The sequence below is a fragment of the Mastomys coucha genome, unplaced genomic scaffold (assembly GCF_008632895.1).
Source record: "Mastomys coucha isolate ucsf_1 unplaced genomic scaffold, UCSF_Mcou_1 pScaffold16, whole genome shotgun sequence".
Classification (NCBI taxonomy): domain Eukaryota; kingdom Metazoa; phylum Chordata; class Mammalia; order Rodentia; family Muridae; genus Mastomys; species Mastomys coucha.
The window spans coordinates 32,839,789-32,863,614 of NW_022196898.1; the positions used below are offsets into that span (position 1 = coordinate 32,839,789).

General features: G+C 43.4%; 1 protein-coding gene across 5 annotated transcripts in view; it reads right to left on the bottom strand.

Moving 5' to 3' along the window:
• Tmem131l (transmembrane 131 like) overlaps positions 1-23,826 on the bottom strand; it is a 141,512-nt gene that overhangs the window by 37,174 nt on the left and 80,512 nt on the right. For all 5 annotated transcript variants that reach the window (XM_031374204.1, XM_031374202.1, XM_031374201.1 and 2 more), the window contains 9 exons: positions 7,950-8,027; positions 7,591-7,744; positions 6,134-6,192; positions 5,771-5,879; positions 3,969-4,062; positions 3,319-3,472; positions 2,724-2,894; positions 1,351-1,420; positions 157-274 (listed from right to left, as the gene is read on the bottom strand). In XM_031374204.1, coding sequence (XP_031230064.1) covers positions 157-274; positions 1,351-1,420; positions 2,724-2,894; positions 3,319-3,472; positions 3,969-4,062; positions 5,771-5,879; positions 6,134-6,192; positions 7,591-7,744; positions 7,950-8,027 — 1,007 coding nt within the window. The remainder of the gene's footprint in view (positions 1-156; positions 275-1,350; positions 1,421-2,723; positions 2,895-3,318; positions 3,473-3,968; positions 4,063-5,770; positions 5,880-6,133; positions 6,193-7,590; positions 7,745-7,949; positions 8,028-23,826) is intronic.

The window sequence follows — 23,826 nt, forward strand, 5'->3', positions numbered from 1 at the left end:
GCAACCCTGGCTGAGGGACAGCTGAGGGCTATCTACTGCGCTGCGCTGCGCTGCGCTGCCGGAGCTTCTGAGGCTTGCCAGCCTGTCCAGTCACTAACAGACTGGAACAGACTGGACTGTGGAGCGGTTATTCCTCCCTGCTGACCAGGAACGTACCTGCAAGCATCACCATTTTTATATTTCCTCCATCTTTCATACAGCTTATTTGCAAGTTCGGAATCCACATCCCAGGTAGACCGATCCAGAGAAAGGCTTCTTTCCCAATTAGGATTTTCTAAAAGTTAGATCAAATTCAAAACTTAAATTTACAATGTACAATTAAGTAGTAAGTAATGCCAAGAGCTGACCAAACTTCACAAACTACCTGCGAGGACAGTGGAGAGGATAACGTCTTCCCCACAGAGCCCTGCTAACTCAATGGCACATGATAACATCAAATTAAATGAACATGTAAAAAAAACAAAACTAAAGAGAATCATGTGAAGGCAACAACGTAAAAGACACATGGCTCATGATACAGCCTGAGACAAATCAAAAAAATATGTGTGCAGCATTTCAACAGCATGGATCTAAAGTGTACAGCTGCATCCATGGAAACCCTGATTGCCAGCTGCATCTTTCAGGGTACAATGTAAGTCAGAGATGTGGAGGGACACACAGTGGTCCTCAGAAGTGGGCACAGGCCAGGGGGTTGGTCCTCTACAACACATATTCACCAACTGGTCTCTGATTACTTCACCTCCATACATCTGCCCTAACCTGTCTCCACTAAACTGGGGGGTTCTGGGGAGAAAAAGGGGGTTCTCCCAAAGGTAAGTCTGCACTATAAAACTCTCCTTACATCAGAAATCTCAATAAGTCAAAATACAAAAATAAAACTAAACCAAAACCCAGGAACAACTTCCAACTCACTATCCAGGCCTTCGGTCTCACACCACACTCAGCACCTGCTGATGCATAGAGCCCTATGACCCAAGACTGCAGATGGAAATCCCAAGGACTGACTTCTATCAGCTTTCAGATAAGAATCCCAGCTTCCCAGTTGTTCCTGGTGATAAGGCCTTTACGATCAAACAATATTATTTTGTAATCTCTCACAAAAGCACAAACTACATAAGAAAAAGAGGGCACGATTATTCCTCCAAGGACCCTGGCTGAGCCTGAAGGGTTACCAACAATGTCAGGTCATTTTGTCTGTCAATGATCACATTCTCTCGGCATCCAGTATGATGCAATCGCTTTAACAGAATTAATTACTAATTAATTCCATCTCCCAATGCTAATTTCTATCCCTGCTTTCCATTCCCCCCAAACTGCAGTGCTCCAGAAACCCTAAAGCAAACCACTTACCTGGTTTTGATTTTCCCATGAAATAATGCATGCCACAATGTGCTAGCACTTCAAAACCCAGACTCCCTTCCTAGATTGAAAAGTAATATATGAATGACTTAAGACACAACACTCAGCATAAGAATCCTAAACCCTGAAATACAAAGCAGACATTGGCCTCTACCTCAGTGGACTCCCCTTAACCCGACAACTAGGAAGCATTTTTTGTTCCTCTGTCAGCTCAGGCGTCCGGGCTGAGCCTCACAGGGTCACTACCATGGCCTCTGGACAACCATCAATGTCTACAAGAACAACTTGCAGTGGCTTCTTTATAACCATCAATGACTAGAAGTACAACCGGTGGACCCACAAGGCACCAAGCTACCATATGGATTAGACGTGGATCATTTCTGGTGGTTTTGGGTTCTGTTTGTCTGTAAGTCTCCTCTAATCCTCTAAACAGGGTATGCCAATCTCTGCTAACCTGCAGCTACCTCTCCTCCAGGACTGGAGAGTGTTTACACTCTACCTCCATATGCTCCTGAAGCCTGCCTCCTGCCTCATCTCTTTAGTCACTGCTTTTATATGCATCGCTTGATTGGAAATGGGTATTTTCTAAGAAATCCCTCCTGCTGAAAATATGACTAAATGAATGTAACTCACCCTCTTACTGAATTGGGTGTGTAATGTCCCACCTTCACACCCTTAGCTAAGGGTGAGGCATTTCTAACTATGAAACATCAACACTAATAAGTGAGAAAAAAACCATAAAGATGATTGCATGAATGTCTCATTGTGAGAAATCAGAACTCAGTGTTATACAGAATAGCTTGGCTCAAAGGAAGCAATAACTAAATGAAAATAAACATTAAGGAAAAAATGAGACATGCTTAAAATTATCTAAGTTGAAGATAATTTACCCAGATTTTAGGAAGAATTCCCTCATGAATCTTTTAGGTTTTATACTGAACAACTAAGAACCACTTAAATCAATTTAAACTGGGGATAGTTTAACTGACTTAAACTGAAGTTCTACAAACACACATTACAAGTTCAACTGTGCTTTCTAAAGTAAGCAAATGTTATTTCCCAGCTTTGGGGAATGGGAGACGGGGGCATCTGCCTGGCAAATGCAGGGCCCTGTGTGTGCTGCTCGGCAACACAGAGAGAAGTGAAACTGATCAATCTCCTGATGATGGCTTATTTTATTGAATAACCACTATTTCCTGAGAAGTAACCTTTCTAAAGCAAGACTTCACATCTAAGCAAGTCTACCATCTAGCTTGGCGACTTCTTGTATTTGTTAGCTAGCCTTAAAGAAGAACTTAGCACAGGGACACAAGGCAACTCTGACTGCTAAATGACACTACAGCACATGGCACTGGGCACGATACCTTGGTGGGGGCCGAGAAAATCTGCAGAGGTATTGCAAAAACGGCACCTGTGTTAGTAGTCAGAAATACATTGGTGAACAGGTTTAGGACAATGCCTTTCACAGCAAGTTTCAGAGAAAATATATTCCAACAGCCTGGGGGTAGAAATAAAGGGCCATGGAAACTTAGAACCTAAAAAGAAAAAAACAGGAGAAGTTACTGTCTAGCACTTCTGATGACTAAAATCATTATAGTATAATGTTAATTTTGCTCTATAGTCTAAAAATTAGAAATTTATTCCATTTGTTACAGATCAAATATTTATTATTTTAAACAAAGTTTATTTTTCAGTAGACGGTATTTTAATGTCACTGTAGAAATCTTAAAGTACTTTGTTAAACCACATATTTTAATCATAAACACTGCTTATTCTGAAAGAAAGAAAGTACAGATGGCCACAACTGAACTCCTATAAGCAACTCTGAAATGTTAGAAAGAAACTATATTTGCTTTAGAATTTTAAAGTCAGAATTAGGTGTAACAGACACTGGTTTCATAGCATGGTATTAAACAAAGCTTATTAGCCTAAAGGCTGAAGAAGAGGGACTGTGTATACCTTTAAAATGTGCTTGGTCTCCTTGGAAACAAACACATCTTTTAATACAATGCTCTGGTCAAAATGGCTGCGGTACCATATTGACCACACTCCTGCTGCAGTCTCGTGACTCTCTAAGTGAAACTGGGCCGTAGAGGCATCCACTCTGAAATACCTGTGAAGAAAATGCATGTATGTGACCAGCCCTGCACAGCACAGCTATCTGTCCTCTATGGAGCCTCCAAATGAGGAAATGGGTGCAGAAAACATCTTTGTGGGAAATGATTCCCAACAGCATCTCCCTCAGCCTCCCGGCTCACCCACAGAGCAATGTAGGCGAGGCTGCAGTGACGTGACCATGACGGGGCAAAATAGGATCCAAATACAACTTAGGGAACACCACAGGAGCAACTTCTTCCGATCACCTGGTTCAAATCTAGCCCTCCGCCCCAATGAACCACTTAGCCTCTCTTCTCCATTTTGCTACAAATACAAAAGCCACAGGTGCTAATGCAAGGAGATGCCAGTCCAGAAAGTCATGCCGTAACAGCAGCCACACTTTCATAGTACTGCGAGATGACAATAAAACAACAACAAACAAACAAGCAAACAGAAAAACTAGAAAAGCAAACAGAAAACTGGAGTTCAGGAAAAGGCAGAGTTGCACGTACCCCTGAACCACAGGGGAGGACAGGCATGCTTCCATTGCTGGCGTGTCTTTTCTTTTCCTCATACCCACAATTCCACTGTCACACGAGGTACCTGCTGTGGGTACAGAGAAATAAATGTGAAATTAGTATCTTTCTTTACATTAAACCTGAACACAAATGAGACACTTTATACATTTTAATTGCCTTTGCTGTCTCCATTAAAATAGTACAGAAGGACACAGCCCCTTTTTGTTCCCAGTTTTCTTCCTTGCTGGCTGTTAGCAGTCATCTGGAATTATAGTATCTACACCCTTCCCTCCCTTCTTTTAATCCAGCCTCTCAGTTCCTTCAGGGGAAAAAGTTGGGAGTCAGTACTTTGAAGCTCTTCCTTTACAAAGATCTGCCTTTGCCATAGATGAGAAGGAGGTCCTTAGCTCAGCAGGGAGGAGAGAGCATCTCACTGGGCAGAGTAAAGAAGAGTTTGGGGAGGACTGGGCGGAGTAAAGAAGAGTTTGGGGAGGACTGGGTGGAGTAAAGAAGAGTTTGGGGAGGACTGGGCGGAGTAAAGAAGAGTTTGGGGAGGACTTGGAGAGCCTGAGATCCAAACAGCCCAGGGGAACATCCTTAAGAAGCGTGCTTACACAAACACCGTTTCCAGGCTGCTTTTGATCCAGATCATGGTATCAAATCACTGCTGCTGAATTCTTAACTCACACATTCTAAGTGCTTCTATTTAAAGTATATGTGATTCCAAACATTAACAAAAACCCATCAAAGTAGAATCGACCTTCAGCCGACTTCTCAGTTATCTCAGACAGCAAACCCCAGTGCTATCTTGAACACTTACAGGTACACTATGTGTGCTCAGGGACACTCAGTGCCCTTTAAACACCCAGTGTTCACATTCTGCCAGCAGTGTGCATCCGGACGTCTCCTAGTGGCTACAGGGTGCACCCATACAGGGGACTCAGCTAGACCAGCACCTGCCACTGGGCTCTTAAGCTGCTCTGCTGTTAACCTCTGTTTCTGCTTATAGGCTTTGGTTTTTTTGAGAAGGAGGTGCCATAGCTAACCTCCAATTCCTTGGGCTCAATAGATCTTCCTGTATCTACTACCACAGTAACTTACTAGGCACATGCCACTATGCCTGGCATAGTGACAGATTTGAAAACACAAATGTCTGTAGGGTACATTGCTAAAATGGAGATACACAATGAAGCATTTAAAATTTTCATCAAGATTAATCAGTTTCCTTCTCAACAGCCTGCATCAGATCTCAACTAAAACATATACACATTTTTTCCTTCCTCATTATTAAAAACAGAATACTAATGCCTTTTTAAAATTCTTACTGATCTCTATAATAAATTATATCTCTCTTGTTGCTTTAAATTGAAATTCTTTAAATATGAATGAGTTTGGGTATATTTCCCTGCAATTCAGATCCATGAAAATTCTTTTTAAAGAACACTGCAAGAATCTAAACATAGGACTGGATATAAACTCACTATGGACATTCACCATCACATTCTATCAAGTAAACTGAACAGAGGCCCTGCGACTCTGCTCCCTAGGAAAGCAACAGAATACACATACTGAACTACATGTCACTACCAAGTAAAGCTTGAAACTCAAAATCCTTCAGGCATGGCAAAACACAGGCATCCACAGTAGCTTTAGATCACACCAATGGCTTTGTTTTACAGGAACAAAACCTGCTCAGCGTCTTGAAACTGTGTCTCGCCTGTAGCTGGAACTACACTGAATGAAACCGCCAACTACACCAGCGCAGCATAGAAGCATCCCAGCTCTTAACTGAGTACCTTTGCAAGTAAATGAGGCAATCTTTGTGAAGTTTGTTGTGGAAGTAGATAGCAGTACTGGTTCAAACTGCAGAGACAGGACATTTTTCTGTGAGAAATGATGTATATCCTGCAACAACAAGCGATAAATCCAAGTTATTCCTCTCAACCAGGAGAACATCAGAAAACAACACAGGAAAATTCCCAGCAACTGCACAGCAGCCGTGTCTCACACAAACGGGGTGCTCAATCAAGGGACAGTGGGCTTAAATGACAGCCAAGGAAAATAGACACAAAGGCCTCTGCTCCTGGGAATCCCTAAAGACCTGCAGCAAAATGCACATTTGTAATTTCAAATTACTTTAGGCGCAACTCGGCAATTACCTGTATCCAAATAAGGCTGGTTCCTGAATGCAGTACATACATATTTACTGCAGATTCATCTGTCCAAAAGAATCAGAGCAATGAGGTTTTTAAAAAGTCATAGACTGTCCACAATTATACACAGTATACATTTCTAAAAAGAGGAAAACATCTCTACAACACTTGAACTTGAATGCAAGACTTTCTTTGGCACCTTTGGGGATGCATGCATGGATGAGGAGTTCAATGCTGGGGATCAAAGACAGAGCTTTATGTACTTGGGACAGGTCTTTAAGTCTCAGGAAGATGTGTGTGTGTGCATGCGTGTGTGTGCATGCACATATACATATACATACATATCTGGGCTGAACATACAGGTTTTCACTGCTGAAAAACATATAGCACGAAAACTAACATACTATGCTCTCTTTGAATAACAGTATCCAATAGTTTTAAGCAAAGCTATGCTCTCCAGTCATCTGGAGAACCCTGTGTTTCCTTACTTAAGGCAACATACTTGGGAGGAATGAAGCTCTAGCATCTTGGAGCAAGGCAGGCTCCCCCTTATCCATCATCTAAATGTGTTCCCCAAGGACAGGGGTCTTCTCAGTCTGGGTACCACTGGGCATTAAAAAACCCAACAAACTATAAACCAGAGGGCAGGGGAGTTCTGGCCACTGATCCTACATCCAATTCTAGAAGCTGGAAGGTAAATGATGTTTGCTCAACAATTAAAACTGTAGAGCGCAGTGACGCCCGTGGGAAGCCATAGGCTCAGTACCCAGCAGGAGACTGGTCGCAGGGAAGGAAGGAGAGGACACTGCACACTTGACACTGCTTTCTGCTGATAGTGTTGTTCTTTCTTTGAATGAGCAATAAATATACACTCACATGTGAACACAGCTGTTATAACAGCAAACTGCATATTCTGCATCTCATACATCAGATAGCACGTGTCTCCTGCAAGTGCTTCAAAAACTGGACTAATAGCCAAAATAGGCTATTTCTAGTAAGTAGGATGCACATTTCCAAAGAATTCTCCTCCAAGTTGTCAAACATCCAGAAACAACCAGCTATCAGCTACTAAGAATACCAAACAGCATGATCTAGTCAACTGAGCTTCTGCAACTCAGTAACTCTGGAGCAAGACTCAGACTGCAAACCCTCCATGAACATTTATTTTACAGTCAAGTCCATTTCATTTACTTACTATCTGCAAAATGCCAAGAAAAACTATTCCCAAGGAGACTCAAAAAGCTTGCTGTGATTACCTAACGGATCTGAAACGGCGAGGGCAGAGTAGCTGTAGCCTGAGAAGCAGCGCCTGCTGCAATCTACCCCAAGCAGAGGCTGCCTTTAGTCTTTGAGAGAAGTGAATAATGACTCAGGGGAACCTACTCATGCTGCAGTGAGGCAGGACCCAGGGCACACTCAACTGAGCTAGTCCCACAACAGAAACTGTAAAGCCCCTGCCTCACCTGAGGCCTCAGATTCATCAGTAGCTACATAAACAATGGAGAGGTGGTCTAACAGGGCTTGAGAGCTCTCTTCAGGTTGCTTTGAGGAGTTTTCCACTGCTACAATGATGTTCATCTCCAAGTGTAATGCATCATCAGATCCCAGATAGCAACTCTGAAATGGGAGGTATGGGCAAAGAAGAAAAACTCAAAAACAAAACAAAATAGAACAGAACAAAACAAAAATCATCTGAACTATGTGACTGCATATTTTTGGGAAAAAATAAACAGTCAAGGCAAGAGCCTATTTACACTGTGGTTTTCATTTTGATTTTTAAGAGGCAGGAAAGAAAACAGAGTTCTGCTAAATACTGTTATACCTTTAACTGCTGACAGACTTTATTATGTAAACTGCATTCCAGTTGCACCCGCAGGAGGCTGGTATTAGTGGTCTCTGCCTAGAAGAAAGAAGGGAAAAAATAACTTAGGTGGAGGCTTCAAGCATCATCCAGTCCTAACAGCAAGTCAGTCATGCAGCGAGTTCTAAGCAGCTACTGACCGCTGCATGGTATGTTGTACTGGAAATACATTCTGCTCTTAGTAGGTTTTCACTTTAAAGGAAGTAATGAAAATTCCTAGAAAAGCAGGAAGCAAGTATATATATGTCCCATGTATACTGCGTCTTGGGTGTATTTAGTATTTGGTTAAAATGAAGAACTACACTTTTATTTTAAAGTGGGGTTACACACTAATAACCTACTTACTGGCTTGTTTTGTTTTGTTTTTGTTTTTGTTTTTGTTTTTTTTTACTTATTTTAAAGATGTGTGTGTGTGTGTGTGTGTGTGTGTGTGTGTGTATGTGTACTGGTGTTTGAAGAGGCCAGAAGAAGGCAATAGATTTTTTAGAGCTGGAGTTACAGGCCATTGTGCTGGGAACCAAAATGAGGTACTCTGCAAGAGCAACAAGTATTCTTAACCATCAAGCCATCTCTCCAGTGTTGCAAGAGATAGTAAAAAGAACGGCAAGTTCCCACGCTACACCCTGCTACTCTCAGCCCTAGTGGTCTCACCGGCCAGTTCTTATCTCGTAGAGCCTCTCTGACTCAGAGCTCCAAAATCTCTCCACCTTGCTCACTAGGTTCCCACTGGCAGGTGGCTACCACGCCAGCCCCATGCTTCAAATTATTTTTTGTGGTGCACATCAGGCAAACCCACGCTTTGAACCCAGATGAGCTGCAGAGTGAAGGAAAACACCACACAAACTTAGTTCAGCAACAACAGTAACTCAAATCACTGAGTGCAACAACTAAAATCCTAATCTCATAAGCCTTATTTTAAATCTAAATCCTTTCGTAGCGAATCCTGACAGATCCACCATTGAAACCGGGAGACACTCATAGCTACATTTTGTCATCATGCTATTCCAGTCCAAAAAGATCTAACTCTCTCCTGCTTCCTCTCTTCCTCCATCCAACCCGGAAGTGCCTTCTACTCGCCCAGTAATTGGCTCCTTTATTCATAAGGTGACTGGTTCACAAGAGTAGTGACTCACTCCTTGTCTGCAGCCCCTCCCAGGAGAGCAGAATTAGCATCAAAATACAAACAGCATCAGGCCCCCCCACAACACTCCAGCCCCATGCTTGTTTGATTTTTGAAACCAGGTCTCACAGTATAGCCCTAACTGACCATAAGCTCATCCTGCCTCATCAGCCTAAATGCTAAGGTTACAAGTATGCACAATTACACAATCAACTTCCTGGATTGTTTGTTTGCTTGTTTTGCTTTTTTAACGTGTGCCTTCTTTCAATTCAATGTTCACTAGAAGCCATGACCCTGGGCTTTGACAGAAACTTCAAAAATGGATGTCCAAATGTCAACTGCCTGTCATTTTTAACACATGAAAGAGCCATGGATAGAAGACAGAAGTATAAGGAAAGAATTCAGGACTCTGTCAAGTTCAAAGATCTCAGCCATCTTTGATACAACTTCAAGGAATAAAAGAGAATAACCCAATCAAGGGGGAACACCACTGTCCAGGTTGGGGTGGGGCTGCAGATATAAGAGGAGGCAGTGAAGTTAGCGTAGCATGCAAAACTCAGGAGCATGGCCTTTGACAGATTCTCATGCACAAGGTCTCTGTCATAGTCATTATAAAAGAAACCTTCAGCCCAGGAGCCAGAGTCTGAGCACTGGGAAATCTCAGCAAAGAGAAGGCTTGCCTAATTATGTGTGAGCACCTAATTCCAGGCAGAGCCACTGTTAACTAGAATCACTACCCTAAAGTTTGATTTGCTCCTATAAGCCCTGAACCAAGTACATTACCTAAGAATACACTTTCTTAGGCTATAACTCAATGGTAAAGCAAAGGAGTTTTGATATTTGGGGACGGACCTGGATCCACTGATTCATCCCTCAATACTAAAATGAATTACTTTGGTTCTCATTCACACCAATTGAAGTACAGAAAAAATAATAAAGTATATTACATGTTTAAGTACAGTACAAAATATTTAAGATACTTTGAGCATATAAGGGAAATCAAATACTTAAAAAATTCCTGCTAGTGAGTAATATTCTACAAGGTCTAAAGCAGAACAGGACTATGAGGGTACCAGGGCAGCCTGCTGCTACATCTGCCCCATTGATCTTCAAGGGCCATTGTGATCTGGCTGGCCAAGGAGTGTCTTCTTTCTCCCTCCATGTCTGCCCCTCCTGAGCTGCACATGCTACACAGAGTAGCACTGTATAGACACAGACATTTCTCATTCAAGATATGGACCACAGAGAGAAGAACCACTCTTCAGTCATGAGTCCATGGGTATACATGTGCCCGGTAGAACCTTCAAACAACCTCTCCACATGAACTAAAACAGCCTGCTTCTCTTTCAGTTTCTCTGCTTCTGTCTCCTACCGTCAGTTACGGTTGATCTGGGTTCTGTGTTTCTTACACTTTCCTCCCCCTCCCAAGGGAGCTCTGCAACAAGCTGGGTACCTTGCTGCACATGGAGTTCCTAAACTCACTCATCATCTGTGCACCACTGAGCCTCCATGACAGCGAGTAACAGCAGCCTCCTCCTTCCCTCCCTGCACCCCACTCCCTGCCCCCGCCCCGAAACCATGCAAGTGTCTCCACTCCTAACACAGTGGAGATGCAGGATGGTGACCTGTGTCCTCAGCCTAACTACTCTTCTACCTGTTTCTGTGAATGAGGCTTTCCTGGAACACAGCTGGGCACTTTACTGCCTGCACTCTGCTGAGCTGCACTGTATTGATGCTGAGTGTCGGCTGGCCTTGCAGAGTACAGAGCCTAAATGTCACAGTAATCGAGAGAGAAATCTGGGGTGCAGTAACTTCCTCCCAGTACCCTTTCCACTCCACTCTCCACAAAGGGCAAGTTGACAAGCCAGCCATGATGGCCAGCACCTACCATGTGGAGGTGGAAGCAAGAGAACTGCAAGTTCAAGGCCAGCCTGGGCTACATCGTGACACTGTGTCTCACAAACAAGCAAAATAGTTCATTCTTTTAAGTTGAGTTTATATGAACCCAAACTCCATGATGTAGTAGTGACTTGCTTCAAATGTTTGAAGGGTTTCCCTAAGAGTCAAGTTCTTTCTTGAAGTTAGAGCATACCCTCTTGCCTATTTTTACCCCCATGCCCACACTGGATACACTGCTCTAGTTGGCATCTTTGAAACTGCTGTTCCTGAATAGTGAACTGACATCCTAGCCTGCCTATCACCACCCACTACTTGTTATCTAATTTGCCCTTCATGCCTCAGCTTAAATACCCTCAGAAGCCATACCTGAGTAGCCACTCATCCCTACACATGGGCATCTACTACCTAACTCTTTCTAACGTTCCTCACTTGGCACCGTAACAATTTGGGCAGGTCTACCCTCTCCAGTAGATCATAAGCACTCAACTCCAAGGTCTGCCATAAGTAGGCAGTTGATAAATGGCTGGCGAACAGAGGGTGGGCAGTCACACACACCACACAACTGGGAAAACTTGAGATAGGCAAAGGCCTGACAGGAAGAAACCACACCTATAATGCAAAAGAATAAATCAAAACCTGATACTTTGGCATGTACTTTTGACCTCGAAATTTCCATTTTAATGAGAAAAAACTTATCTTGATAGTGTCTACTTTCATAAAGAACAGTGGGTTTTTAAATTTAAAATGAGTTTTCTTCCTTCTAACTTTTCTCTGAATGGATAAATAATGTTAAGAGTTCAGAATGACAATTTAAACATAATTAAGAATGCAATGACCTCATCTGATTTACAAGCTGATGTTCTGTTATTCTTGGTAAATTTTTGCATAGATAATTTTTATAATCTACCAAATTAAGCAAGATTTGTGTGCTTAGTAAAAGCATAATATAAAGAAACCATTATAGATTCTGTGTTTTTTATTCTAGGGGCTTAAACAAGGAAATGTTTAATTTTGGAATAGTCTCTCTCATATATCATTAGCTCTTTTAAGGGTGGGACTTGTGTCTAAACACAAAATTCACTTATGTCTTTTATGCTTTATACATATAGCATAGACATAATTTCACATACTATTTTAACAGTAATTCTACCAGTGGGGAAAAAAATTGTGTACACTGAACTATCACATTTGTGGTACCCTGTTAGGGATCAAAATTTTTCAGTCTTTAGAGTACTATTGATTTCATATGCTATGACTTAGGGAGACTCAAACTGTAATTTCCTTCTGATAGACTGTAGTTCAGAACCCCACAAGGGGGAGCTGGAGTATGTCCACACTGCCCGTGGCCTGTGTGGATTTGTCAAAAGAAAATTGAAAGGTTGACAGCTCTTTCCTAAAAGAACAAAATTATTGCAATCTTAACTTCAACAGGGAAACTATTACCAAAATATAAACCATTTGAAACAACAGTGAAAATACTGCAAATTGCACTGAGAGAACCCAAAAGAGTAAGCAAGACAAGAAGACTGTGTCCTCCTAACCCAGAGTGCCTGAGCAGTTGAGAAAACCAACCAATCAACTAACCAAACAATTCTCTGGTTAAAACTTGCCATTTCACTTTAATAAGTTAGAGTATAACATATATGAAGTCTTTACTTTAAAAAAATATGGTAGTATTATTCCCTTTTAGATATGGAGGAAATGTAGCTTGGAGAGGTAAATGCCTTATCAAAGGTCCTAGGGCCAGCTAGTTAGTGGAAGTTCTTTTTGCAAGCCAGAATAGACTGAGCTTATTCTTCTTAGGTACATAAAAGACCAGAACTTTGCCAGCACAGGCATAAGATTTTAAAAGCCATTTCAAAATACAGCACTCAAGAAAGCAGAAATGCTTTAAGCCACTTTTGTATAGAGCCTGGTGGTTTGTGGTAAAAGGAGAGTAGAGAACTGGGAACTGGGATCTGAAAAGTCATCTCCTTCCACTGGCTAAGACATTTAAGAACAAAGTGTGAAGTTCTGGGACTGTGCGATAAAATAGGAAACAAAGTGGTAAAGCCCTAAGTCATTTTGATGACTTGTATCGACAACAGCCAGCTACCAGATGAGAGAGTCAGTACACAGAATCCCCAGAAGATCTGCAGAATCCGAGCTCAATCACCCAGACCACAGGAACAAGGCACTTGAAACTAGGTTTCTAAATGAAAGGTTTTCTAGAAAGCCCCAACTTTACAACATATTCTTCTTAGAGGCTTCCCACAGCTTCAGATGCTAAATCTTTTATGTCAACATGCCTATCAGGAGGAACACAGTTCTAGACAGGCCATGGGCTATTCCAGTGGGCAGGCCAAACACACAAGGCTGTTACAACTGAGTCTGCACAGCTATGGCCTTGGACAACATGAGAGCGATCCTGGGCCCTTGCCTTTGCCCACAACTCTCAGATGCTACGACCATCATTCAATATTTGACGCCAGCTCAGCTCAACCATCCGGAAGTGCAGCATGGCTGCCTCTCCCTGATATTAAACAGCAAGACTGTTTCAATCCTTACCACTAGCTTCTGTCCTCCCATGGAGGGGAAAAAACAACAAACAACCAAACACCCAACCAAACAAAACCCTTACTTACACTGCCAGAGACACTCACGAAACATGCGCAGATCAAGAGCTGCTTGGAATTAGTTTTTTGTTTTGTTCTAAAGAAAGAGGGTTAATCTGTTTCATTTCAAAACCAACCCCCAGCCATCCCCTGCATTACTCTAAGACCCTGCCTTCATCCTTAGGACAGAGTGACTGAATTCACTCTGGCCAGAGTGAGACACATGTGCAAATTACTGGGCACGGAGGAGGGGAGAGGGGTGGCTAATTTCTATGTATTCACTCACAACTAGTGCACTTCCTTAGTTTAATTCCACAACAAATAATTTAGATGTTTGTGGAAAGCGGGCTTTCCCACATTGAGGCTGTGAGGAGGAACTCCTCTTCCTCACTCCTTTGGTTTCTAAGGGAAATATTTTGTTCCTAAAATACTTCAAATTCTTTTCATCTAATGTAACAATCTATTCAAAACCCAAAGGTGGTGGGGGGATGATGACCACGTGCCCCCTCTCACCCCAGCAGAATTGCCAGAAACCTTGAAGGACAGATGCAAGCAATCTAGAGGGTGGTAACCTTTAGGTAATGAGGTGGATCAACCCAAATGCAAGTGGCCTCCATTATGCAAACAATTTGGCCTTCCCGCTTGAAGGGATTTCTGGCTCCACTAGTGGTTTCTCCTGTCTTTGCTTCCTGGCCAGCACAAGGTTAACAGCTCTGGTTTGCCCGTCCACACTAGCTCACCAAGACACGCTGCCTTGCCCTGACACAGGCTCAACATGCTGGGAACCAAGTGTCCATAGGCTGGAAACACAACTCAAAGTCAGTCTTTCCTCTTCTTTTCAGTTTGTTTAAAAGTTGGGGGAGGGCACGTGTGTGTAGGCCTGGGGCACATGTGCGAGAGCCAGAGGTAGACAGTAGGTGCCCTGTCCTGTCGCCCCGCCTTATTCCTTTGAGACAGTCACACTCTAGAGCTAGGCCGGCTGCCAGAAAGCCATCTGCCTGTCTCCGCCTTGGTACAGCAGAGGGTTAAGGCCATTTGTGATGCTGGGGATTTGACCTCAGTTCCTTGTGCAGGCTTATGCAGCAAAAGCACACTTGCCGGCTATTTTAAGTGAAAAAGAATCGACAGCCTTGCTCCTAATGGGTGTGGTCAAAGCCAAAAGCTCTGAAAGCAAAGCACTTGCCCTGCAAAGCCAACAGTTTGCTCCAATCTACCAAGAAGGAACACAAGGCCGATGGCTCCCCCATCTGGGCTCCTGCACCCCTCAGGAATCTGCTGAGGGCAGCGCTCCTGATGCAAGCAGGCAGTACGGAAGGGAAGCTTTCCTTAAGACATAGGTCTGAAGCCTCCAGGTCAACCGTGAGAAGTGACAGATGGCCAATGCACCTCATATCTCACCTGGGGACTCTGCAGAGTCTGGACACTATTCAGTTGAGTATCATGAACAAGACAAGAAATAAACAGACCCACAAAGTGGTGGAGCAGAAAGCAGACCTTGGGAGCAAGCTGCTGTGCCTACAGGACACTGCCAAGCTCTGAAGGAGGGGCCAGTGTTTCAGGTACCAGCTCTGTGATAGGTGGCTACTCTCAATCCCACAGTACCCTATGAGCCTCTTGACCAACAGTCATACCTGCCCAGCAAGCAGTATGTGCAAAGGTCTTGGGCTTGAAACAGCCCAAGAACCCAATGTGCTGTCTCCACCCTCCTACTGTCCTGGACACTGGGAACAATTATGCTTAGAATGGGTGTCTCGAGAGCAGGCAGAAGCATGTCTTCCAGTTTCAGTAATGTAAAGTCGATGCTCTGATATTTCTGGGGATCTTAAAAGAACTTGAGACATAAGAGTGGCTCAAGAGAACCTTTGTTCTCTTGAGAGTGAAACGTTTGTCAGCACAGGGACCCTGGGAAAGCCACACACAGTATAGTGAGAGGGATCCCTGGATGTGGTCATCAAATGTTCCCCAGCTGCATACAGGCATGGAGAAGCTCTCTGGCCAAGACAAAGAAAATAAGGAAGGACTTCAAATTCTTTGCTTATGAGTTCATAGGCCAAGATAAATTGATACAGGTCTATATCCTTCAACTTCCTTGCCTTGCCAGAAGACTGAATCTGAATCTGAATGTTTTCCTTAAGTTTCATAATAGAAGGTTTATATTCAAAACCTGTTTTTAAAGTCGTAAGGAATGGATTCTAGCTGTGTGTTAGGAACTGGTTCTAAGCTCTTTATGTGACGTGACCTATTCAGTAGCATCCTATTCTACCAGAAAGGGCTATTACCACAGACAGAATGAGGCACAGGGAGGTTAGCTAAGTGCCGAGGCTGCCCGGAGCCATGATCACTGTGTAGGCGGTCAGGTTGGGGTTTCTTCTCCTTACCCACTAGCAACACACATCACTGGGTAGGGCAAGCCATCCTTCAGAGGAGTGTCTTAATGCTGCAGTGTGACCCCACTACAGAGGAACTCATAAGCTGTCCTGGAAACCATAGCTGAGGATTTGGGGTGAAGGCAGAGAAGGAAACAAGTGTTCAAGTTGGGCAGTGTCAACTTCAGCACACATAGTGCATTTTTTAAATACAAAAGACATAGGGAGGGGGCTGCTTAGGGGCAGGCCCAGGAAAGTGGAAGCACAGGGCTGCTCTCTTCCTCCAGCTCTGTAAGTTTTTCAACTGGCCCAAGACTATGAATCCAGGAGTGTTACAAGAATCCCTTCCCCAGCTCGCCTGTCTTCTCAGCCCAGCTGCCTTCGCATGAGGCACAGGAGCTCCTAGTTGTAAATGATAGATTAGGATCCTGTCCTACAAGGGGGACCCTGTAGCTTTTCTCTTCTCTGTGCCAGGGTGAGGGAGTCTCCCTCAGGTATAAATGTCCTCCACTGGCCCAGGTGTCCTAACCTAGGGACAAAGAGCTAGTAACTCATCCCAGATAAAGGAGAATATGCCTCCGTCATACAAATATGCTAGATGTCCTTTTAGTTCTCTAATTTTTAATTCTTTGTTCAACTCTTCTTCTTCTTCTTCTTCTTCTTCTTCTTCTTCTTCTTCTTCTTCTTCTTCTTCTTCTTCTTCTTTTTCTTCTCCTCCTCCTCCTCCTTTCTCCTTCTCTTTCTTCATCATCATCATCATCATCATTTTGTTTGAGACAAGAAGTTCACTATGCAGCTGAGGTTGGCCTCAAACTCTTAACTTCAGGCTCTGTAGAGCTGAAATGCTATCTACTCTCCCACCCCCACCATTTCTGAGGTAGGGTCTGGCCAGAGTTCTGCTTTCTAGGTGCTGGAATAAAGGCATCCTCTAACATGCCTGACCCAACCACACTTAGCTTTCTAATGCCAGATTCCTCCATGAAGCAGGTTCAGAACTGGTCAGAAAACAGAGTGTCAACAAGGCAGCTTTGAGACTTCTAACAGAAGACTCTCAACAGTATCCTAATACAATGACTATTTGAAAGAAGTTGAAAAACAAAAGTTGTAGGCCATAATTTCATAGACAGCTTATAATTCCTTAAGGTTATTTCTCTATTAATGAATTCAATTATTATTTCATATAATACTACCAGACTGCATCATTTATTGGTTAGGACATAAGGCTTGATTCAGCTTACAATCTAATAGAAGGAAACATCCCTTATCTAAACTGTGTCTCAGACAACTGCCCATCCCACTCAACTAATCGTGTAGGGCAATCTGTAGATCAAGACCACTATGGGGACCCTTGACCCTCCCTATTGTGTACAACAGTCAGGAGATTAGGACTACTTTGGAGCCCTTAAACTCTTCAATGTTCCCCTCCATATCCTAGATAGGTTTCTGCAGCACTTTTTTTTTTAAGTAAAATGTGTCCTCTCCACTCCTCCACTGTCTAACTGTGATAGGTCTCTCTCAAGTCCCCTCCCCACACTGATTTTTACCCCTCCCCCACCCCACTGCCATCCTGAACTGACAGGATCAGCACCCAGGAAGAGGAAGTTAACTATCCAACAGCAACTGCTTGGACACTCTCCCGTTGGCCTCCAGCACCTGCTCCTGGCAGGCATGAGGCTTGACATGCACCAACAGCAAAGGCTGTGCCAGGTCTCAAAGGCTAACTCCTGCTCAGGGCTGTCTGAGACATCACACACCCGAGAACTCTCTCACCACACAGGACAGCAACATGGTCACTGTCAGAGAGCCATCCCCCGTCCACACACAAATTATAAAATTACAGAAGACAACAGGTATCAAAAATGGTGACCTCTGCCAAGTATGGCTGTGCTTTGTAATAGCTTTTTTTTTTTTACTATGATATATTAATTGCATTTATCAGTGGCATTCAGTTATGATGTTTTCACATGCACACAGCAGATGTTGATCCACACACACACACTGATGGAAGCCACTCCCCCTTAGCCTTACCTCTACTTTTCACTCCCCTGATTTGTTTCTCTTGTTCTGTCACAGATCATAATTTCTGCAATTACAGAGTATCTTGAAGACATACTCTAAATTAGTGTATCACTGTGCACAAGTGTGTACACACAGTACAACTGTGTGCCACGGATTCCCTTTAATTGTAACTTCTCTAGCTTTCCCATATTATAATTTCATTCTAGACAATTTTTACTTTACAGTTGCTCTAAAACTTTAAGTTCCTTCAGCCTTTTCACACAAATGGTGAATACTGAGACGACACATTTCAAAAATTGTCTTGACCAAATAAATCAATATAACATTCTCTATGTGTGAGCGGCCTAGATCCACGAAGGTATTGAAGAAAATGTTTTTGAATAACATGTTTCATGGAGTACAACCCTTAGACAAAGAGCCATGGGCAATTAGTACCACTGAAGCAGGGAAAACTGGTCTTGGCCAGGGATGAGCCCACTAACTGGTTACCCAATAGCAGGTGGTCAGCTCTGAAAACATTAACATAACAAGCAACACTAAAATAGACTCAGCAGGTTGTATGTATATAGTTATGTGTATATTTATATGCATATAACCATAATAAGAGAAATAGCAGTCACAAATTTAGAAAAGAGATCAAGAAAGGGGCTGGAAGAAAGGGAGAGGTGATAATGTAACCATATTTAATATGTATTACAAATAAGCTGTGTTGGTTCGTTCTTCATTTTTGTCGACTTGACACAAGCTAGCAAAGGTCATCTGAGAAAGGGAAACTTCAAAGGAGGAAATGCCTCTATCAGACTGGACTCCAGGCTTGTCTGCTAGCCATGTATTTGGCTAATAACTGATACGGGAGGGCACAGCTCACTGGGGGTGTTGGCACCTCTGGGCGGGTGGTCCTGGAGGAAGTAAGCAAGCCAGTAAGTGGCACCTCTCCATGGCCTTTGCATCAATCGGTCCCTGCCTTCTTGAGAGCTAACATAGTATTTGCAAGCTCTCCCGCCACAGAGCTACAGCATAAGAGCACAGAGTCGACCTTGGGCTCACACGCTTGTCATCATTTCCACATGGACCTCCACATCTAGTCTGGAAGGAGCTCTAACGTGCTGCTAAGCTGACAGCTCAATTGGTCAAATCCTTTAAAGTGTGTCTATTTTGTTGCCATAATAAAAATACTGCAAAAAAATTACTGGCATTTTTTTTCTTTCCTGTATCATGAATATTATAGAGAAAAATCATTATGGCATTTACTATATTTGGGGAAAAAAACTAAACCAACTCAGTTGTCATTTGCAATCCTAGGTCTAATCTTGACCTCCAACCAAGTAATCTGAACTCCCAACAACTTCTAAACTAAGAACAATGGCACCTGCTGCCGGTCAGCCCTGCTGAAGGTCAGCCAGGGGGTGGGGGTGGGAGTGGAAAGGTGAAGCTCCTCACAGGGAGGGAGTGACTGCAGGAGGTGCTATTTGTGGATCAGCTCAAGTTCCCATTGACTCACCTAGCTATTTAAAACTCCAGGCCTTCAGTGTACTGCACAGCCAGTTGACATGGGCATTCTAGAGAGGGTGGCCACTGGGGCCTGTCTAGGTGAGCCAGTGGAAGAACAGGGGGGGGACATATCACAACAGAGTGTGAGCCCAGTACTACAGATCTAGGTGAGCCCTGGAAGAGCAGGGGGACATATCACAACAGGGTGTGGGGCCCGGTGCCACAGAGAGCAGCCACAGGGCTGACAGGAACCAGGGGAACATTGAGAAGAGCTTACATTTGAACTGGGTCTTGGAATATGGAACTAGTACACTTAGACTAGGATAGACCTCATGAGGAGAGGGTAGAGAGGGATGGTATGCTCTGGGAAGGATGATTAGCTTGGAAGAAAGAGTCAGGAGCTCCAAGAAAAGGGAGGCCGCTGGACCCCAGCTAGGGATGAGTGGCCTTGCTTATAACAAAGCTAAGGAGCTTGCACTTCCCTGTATACAAGATCACGTTAACAGAGATACACTCCCCCAGGTGCATAGGTGCCCACGTGCACTCCCCTGCGTGCGCACACACAAACACACACAAACACACACACACACACTTCTATGAACTTCTTGTTTCACTAAAAACATTTTTAAATCACTCTATCATCTTAGTCTAATTTACATGTAAAATAATTGTATTTCGTTTCTTAACTTCACCTTTCTCCTTAAACAAAATGAAGTTACCTCCCTTTCAGTGAAAATAGACAACTGTTTTTAAAAGGTAATGATGCACTTGTCTCTGTCTAGACATCTTACTCTTTAGCTGTGCATGGCACACTTCCTAGCCTGATGCCAGGAAAAAAACCTACAGTTCTGCCTTGAGCACTGGAAACCTGGAACCCTTTGGAGGAATTATGATGTCCTACATACAACCCTCTACTCCCAGGTGAGCAACATCAGCAGAAGGAAAACTCCCAAGACAGTTCTGAGAATGAAGACTCTCCTTCTGACACAGAGAGCTGGCAACAACATGCCTACAAACACGAGGAGCACAGGAACGCACAGGCAATCAGCTTGAGTGTATTACAGCAGGGATATGCTTTTAGGAATTCCATAATTACATTTTAAGTTTAAATTTTGTAGGATTTTGCCGGGCGGTGGTGGCACCTGCCTTTAATCCCAGCACTTGGGAAGCAGAGGCAGGCGGATTTCAGAGTTCAAGGCCAGCCTGGTCTACAGAGTGAGTTCCAAGACAGGCAGGGCTACACAGAGAAACCCTGTCTCAAAAAACCAAAAAAAAAAAAAAAAAAAAATTGTAGGATTTTACTTTTACGTATATAATAAGTCCTGGGAAACATTTTAAGATTATTTTTTTCCTAACCATGACTGAGATGGAGACCGTGAAATATGTATCTTCTAGAAAACACCTTCAGATGTCTGAACTGGACATCAGGGCTGCTTTTTGACAAGGGATCAGTTCCATCGCCAAACTTTGAAATGTACTCAGCAAAAGAGTAGGGGCACTGCAGAGTTTGTTCACAGCTCATATATTAACTAGAACACTCAAGAACTACCTATTGACTGATGGACAGACTGACTTTGGGGAGAGCTACATCCAACAGGTCCTGACTTAAAAAAACCACAAATCCCTGTACAGAAAAAACAAAAGAGAAACCCACAGCCCATAGAGGAAAAATGAAGACAAGGGACATGAATGAGGACCACTCAGTGTGGGAGCACTGCCTTTCATGAGGATCACATGGTGTGGGAGCACTGCCTTTCATGAGGATCACATGGTGTGGGAGCACTGCCTTTCAGCAGATGGGATGGGCATCTGAGCATGGAAATCTTCCTCCACCCCAGGTGAGCAACATTAGCAAAAGTTGGGCACAAGACTGAAGCCAAACTAGGCAGGAACAAAAATAAACTGCAAAAGCCTTAAAACATAAGAGTAAATTTTCATACTCTTGGAGAATCTTTAAATGAGATACTAAAACTATAACTAACCTAAAAGGGAAAAAAAGGATAAACTGGATTTTATCAAAATGTGTATTTTTTGTACTTCAAAGGTTGCTATCAAAAGAAGACAATCTACAGAGTGGGAAAAACTCTTTTCAAATCATGAACTTGGATGAAAGTCATGCTCTCTAGGACAGAGAGCTTCTATGTCTCACAACTAAAGAGTCAATGCATTTTCCAATGAGATAAAGGCAGAGGGATACAGGCCCCTGACCAAGCCAGGTCCGGCATGAGAAAGCCTTAGGTGTGCTCCTAGTGTTCAGAAGTAGTGGTAGGATAAGAGGGTTTAGGTCAGCTTTGGCTACATAGGAAGTTTCAAAGCCAGCCTGGTCTACATTAAAAACAAACAAACAAAAAACCCTGTCTAAAAAATTTAATAAAAAATAAAAATAAAAGAAGCGGAGGTGGAGTTACATTCAGACTAGAGGCTGAGTTGGATCCCCAAACCCATACAGCGTAAGACAAGGACAACGTAATGAAGTTGTCCTCTGAGCTCCGCCACAGCATGTATGCAGCCCCATCCTACCTCACATCACATATTTGCATGAGTACACTGTAGCTGTCTTCAGACACACCAGAAGAGAGTAACAGATCCTATTACAGATGGTTGTGAGCCACCATGTGGTTGCTGAGAATTGAACTCAGGACCTCTGAAAGAGTCAGTGCTCTTAACCACTGAGCCACCTCTCCAGCCCTCAAACAACTTATTTTTAAAAGGGAAGTCAAGCTATATAAATAGACACTTCTTCAGAAATGATACCCAGGTTTCAATGATCATGCCAAAGGATGAGTTTTTTTGATTTAGCCATTATGGAAATGCAAATCAAATGACTTTGTGCCCGTTAGGACGTTTGTTTTTAAAAGAAACCAGATGCAGATAAGAAGTGTTGGCAAAGTTGATGACCATTGTTGGTGGCACTATAAAATGATGTAGGCACTTTTTAAAAGTTTTGACAGCCCCTAAAATATATTAGTTAGCAAAGTTGCACTCCCAGGTGTACATCTGTGCTGGTTAGTTTTTTTGTCAATTTGACGTATCTAGGCTTGCCTGGGAAGAGGGACCTCATTGAGAAGGTGCTCTAATCAGCATGGCATATGAGCAAGTTTAGGGGGAATTTGCTTGATTAAGGACTGATGTGGGAAGATTCAGGCCTCTATCACTGATGCTGCTGCCCCTTTGGCTGGTCCTGGGCTGTATAAGAAGGCAAGCTGTACAAGTCATGAAGAGCAAGCCAGTAAGCAGTAGGCATTCCACCATGGTCTCTGCTTCAGTTCCTGCCTCTAGTTTCCTGCCTTGTGTTTCTGCCCTGACTTCGCTTCATGAGGTAAGCAAACAAATGCCTACAGCAACAATATTCATAACAGCCAAAACCAAACAACTCAAATGACCTGATGGAGTTACACACAGTGTGATGTTGCCCATACAGATACTACTCAGCAATTTAAAGACAGGAACGATGTCGCTGAAACTTGGAAAGTTTTAACGGGTAGATGTCAATCACAAAAGACATTTCCTTTATGTCAAGTGTGCAGACACAAGACATGGGCAGTGGCTACTGATAGGTCTCAGGCAGTCCATACTTCCAGAAATGAGCTTAAGCTGGACTGTAGAAGGATTTCTGGCAGAGAAAAGCCAGTATTCTTCAGGAATTTGTGAACTGGGTTGGGTCCCATTCCCCAAAAAGAGCCATTTCTCTTGACTCTGAAAGAACAGGTATTTGGCTGTCCATTAATATATACCTATAATGGCTATCAGAATATCAAAGTCCACTTTGGCTTCCAGGCTCCCTCAGTACCTATTCATAAGTACCTGTCATACATTTCAAAGTCCCTGCATCAGCCTTTCTGGGGTCCTTCAAACCTCAGATCCTGGATCTCTTTATATCCCCTTCCCAACTACCATGTCTCTAACTCTCTCACTGTCTCACTCTCCCATCTCTCACTGGCTCACTCTCCCATCTCTCACTGTCTCACTGTCCAGTCTCTCAATGGCTCATTCTCCTGTCTCTCACTGGCTCACTCTCCCATCTCTCACTCTCACTCTCCCATCTCTCACTGGCTCACTCTCCCATCTCTCACTGTCTCACTCTCTTGTCTCTCACTGGAAAAGTGTCCCATCTCTCACTGGCTCACTCTCCCATCTCTCACTGGCTCACTCTCCTGTCTCTCACTGGCTCACTCTCCCATCTCTCACTCTCACTCTCCGAGCATCTCTCACTGGCTCACTCTCCCATCTCTCACTCTCCCATCTCTCACTGGCTCACTCTCCCATCTTTCACTCTCACTCTCCCATCTCTCACTGGCTCACTCTCCCATCTCTCACTGGCTCACTCTCCTGTCTCTCACTGGCTCACT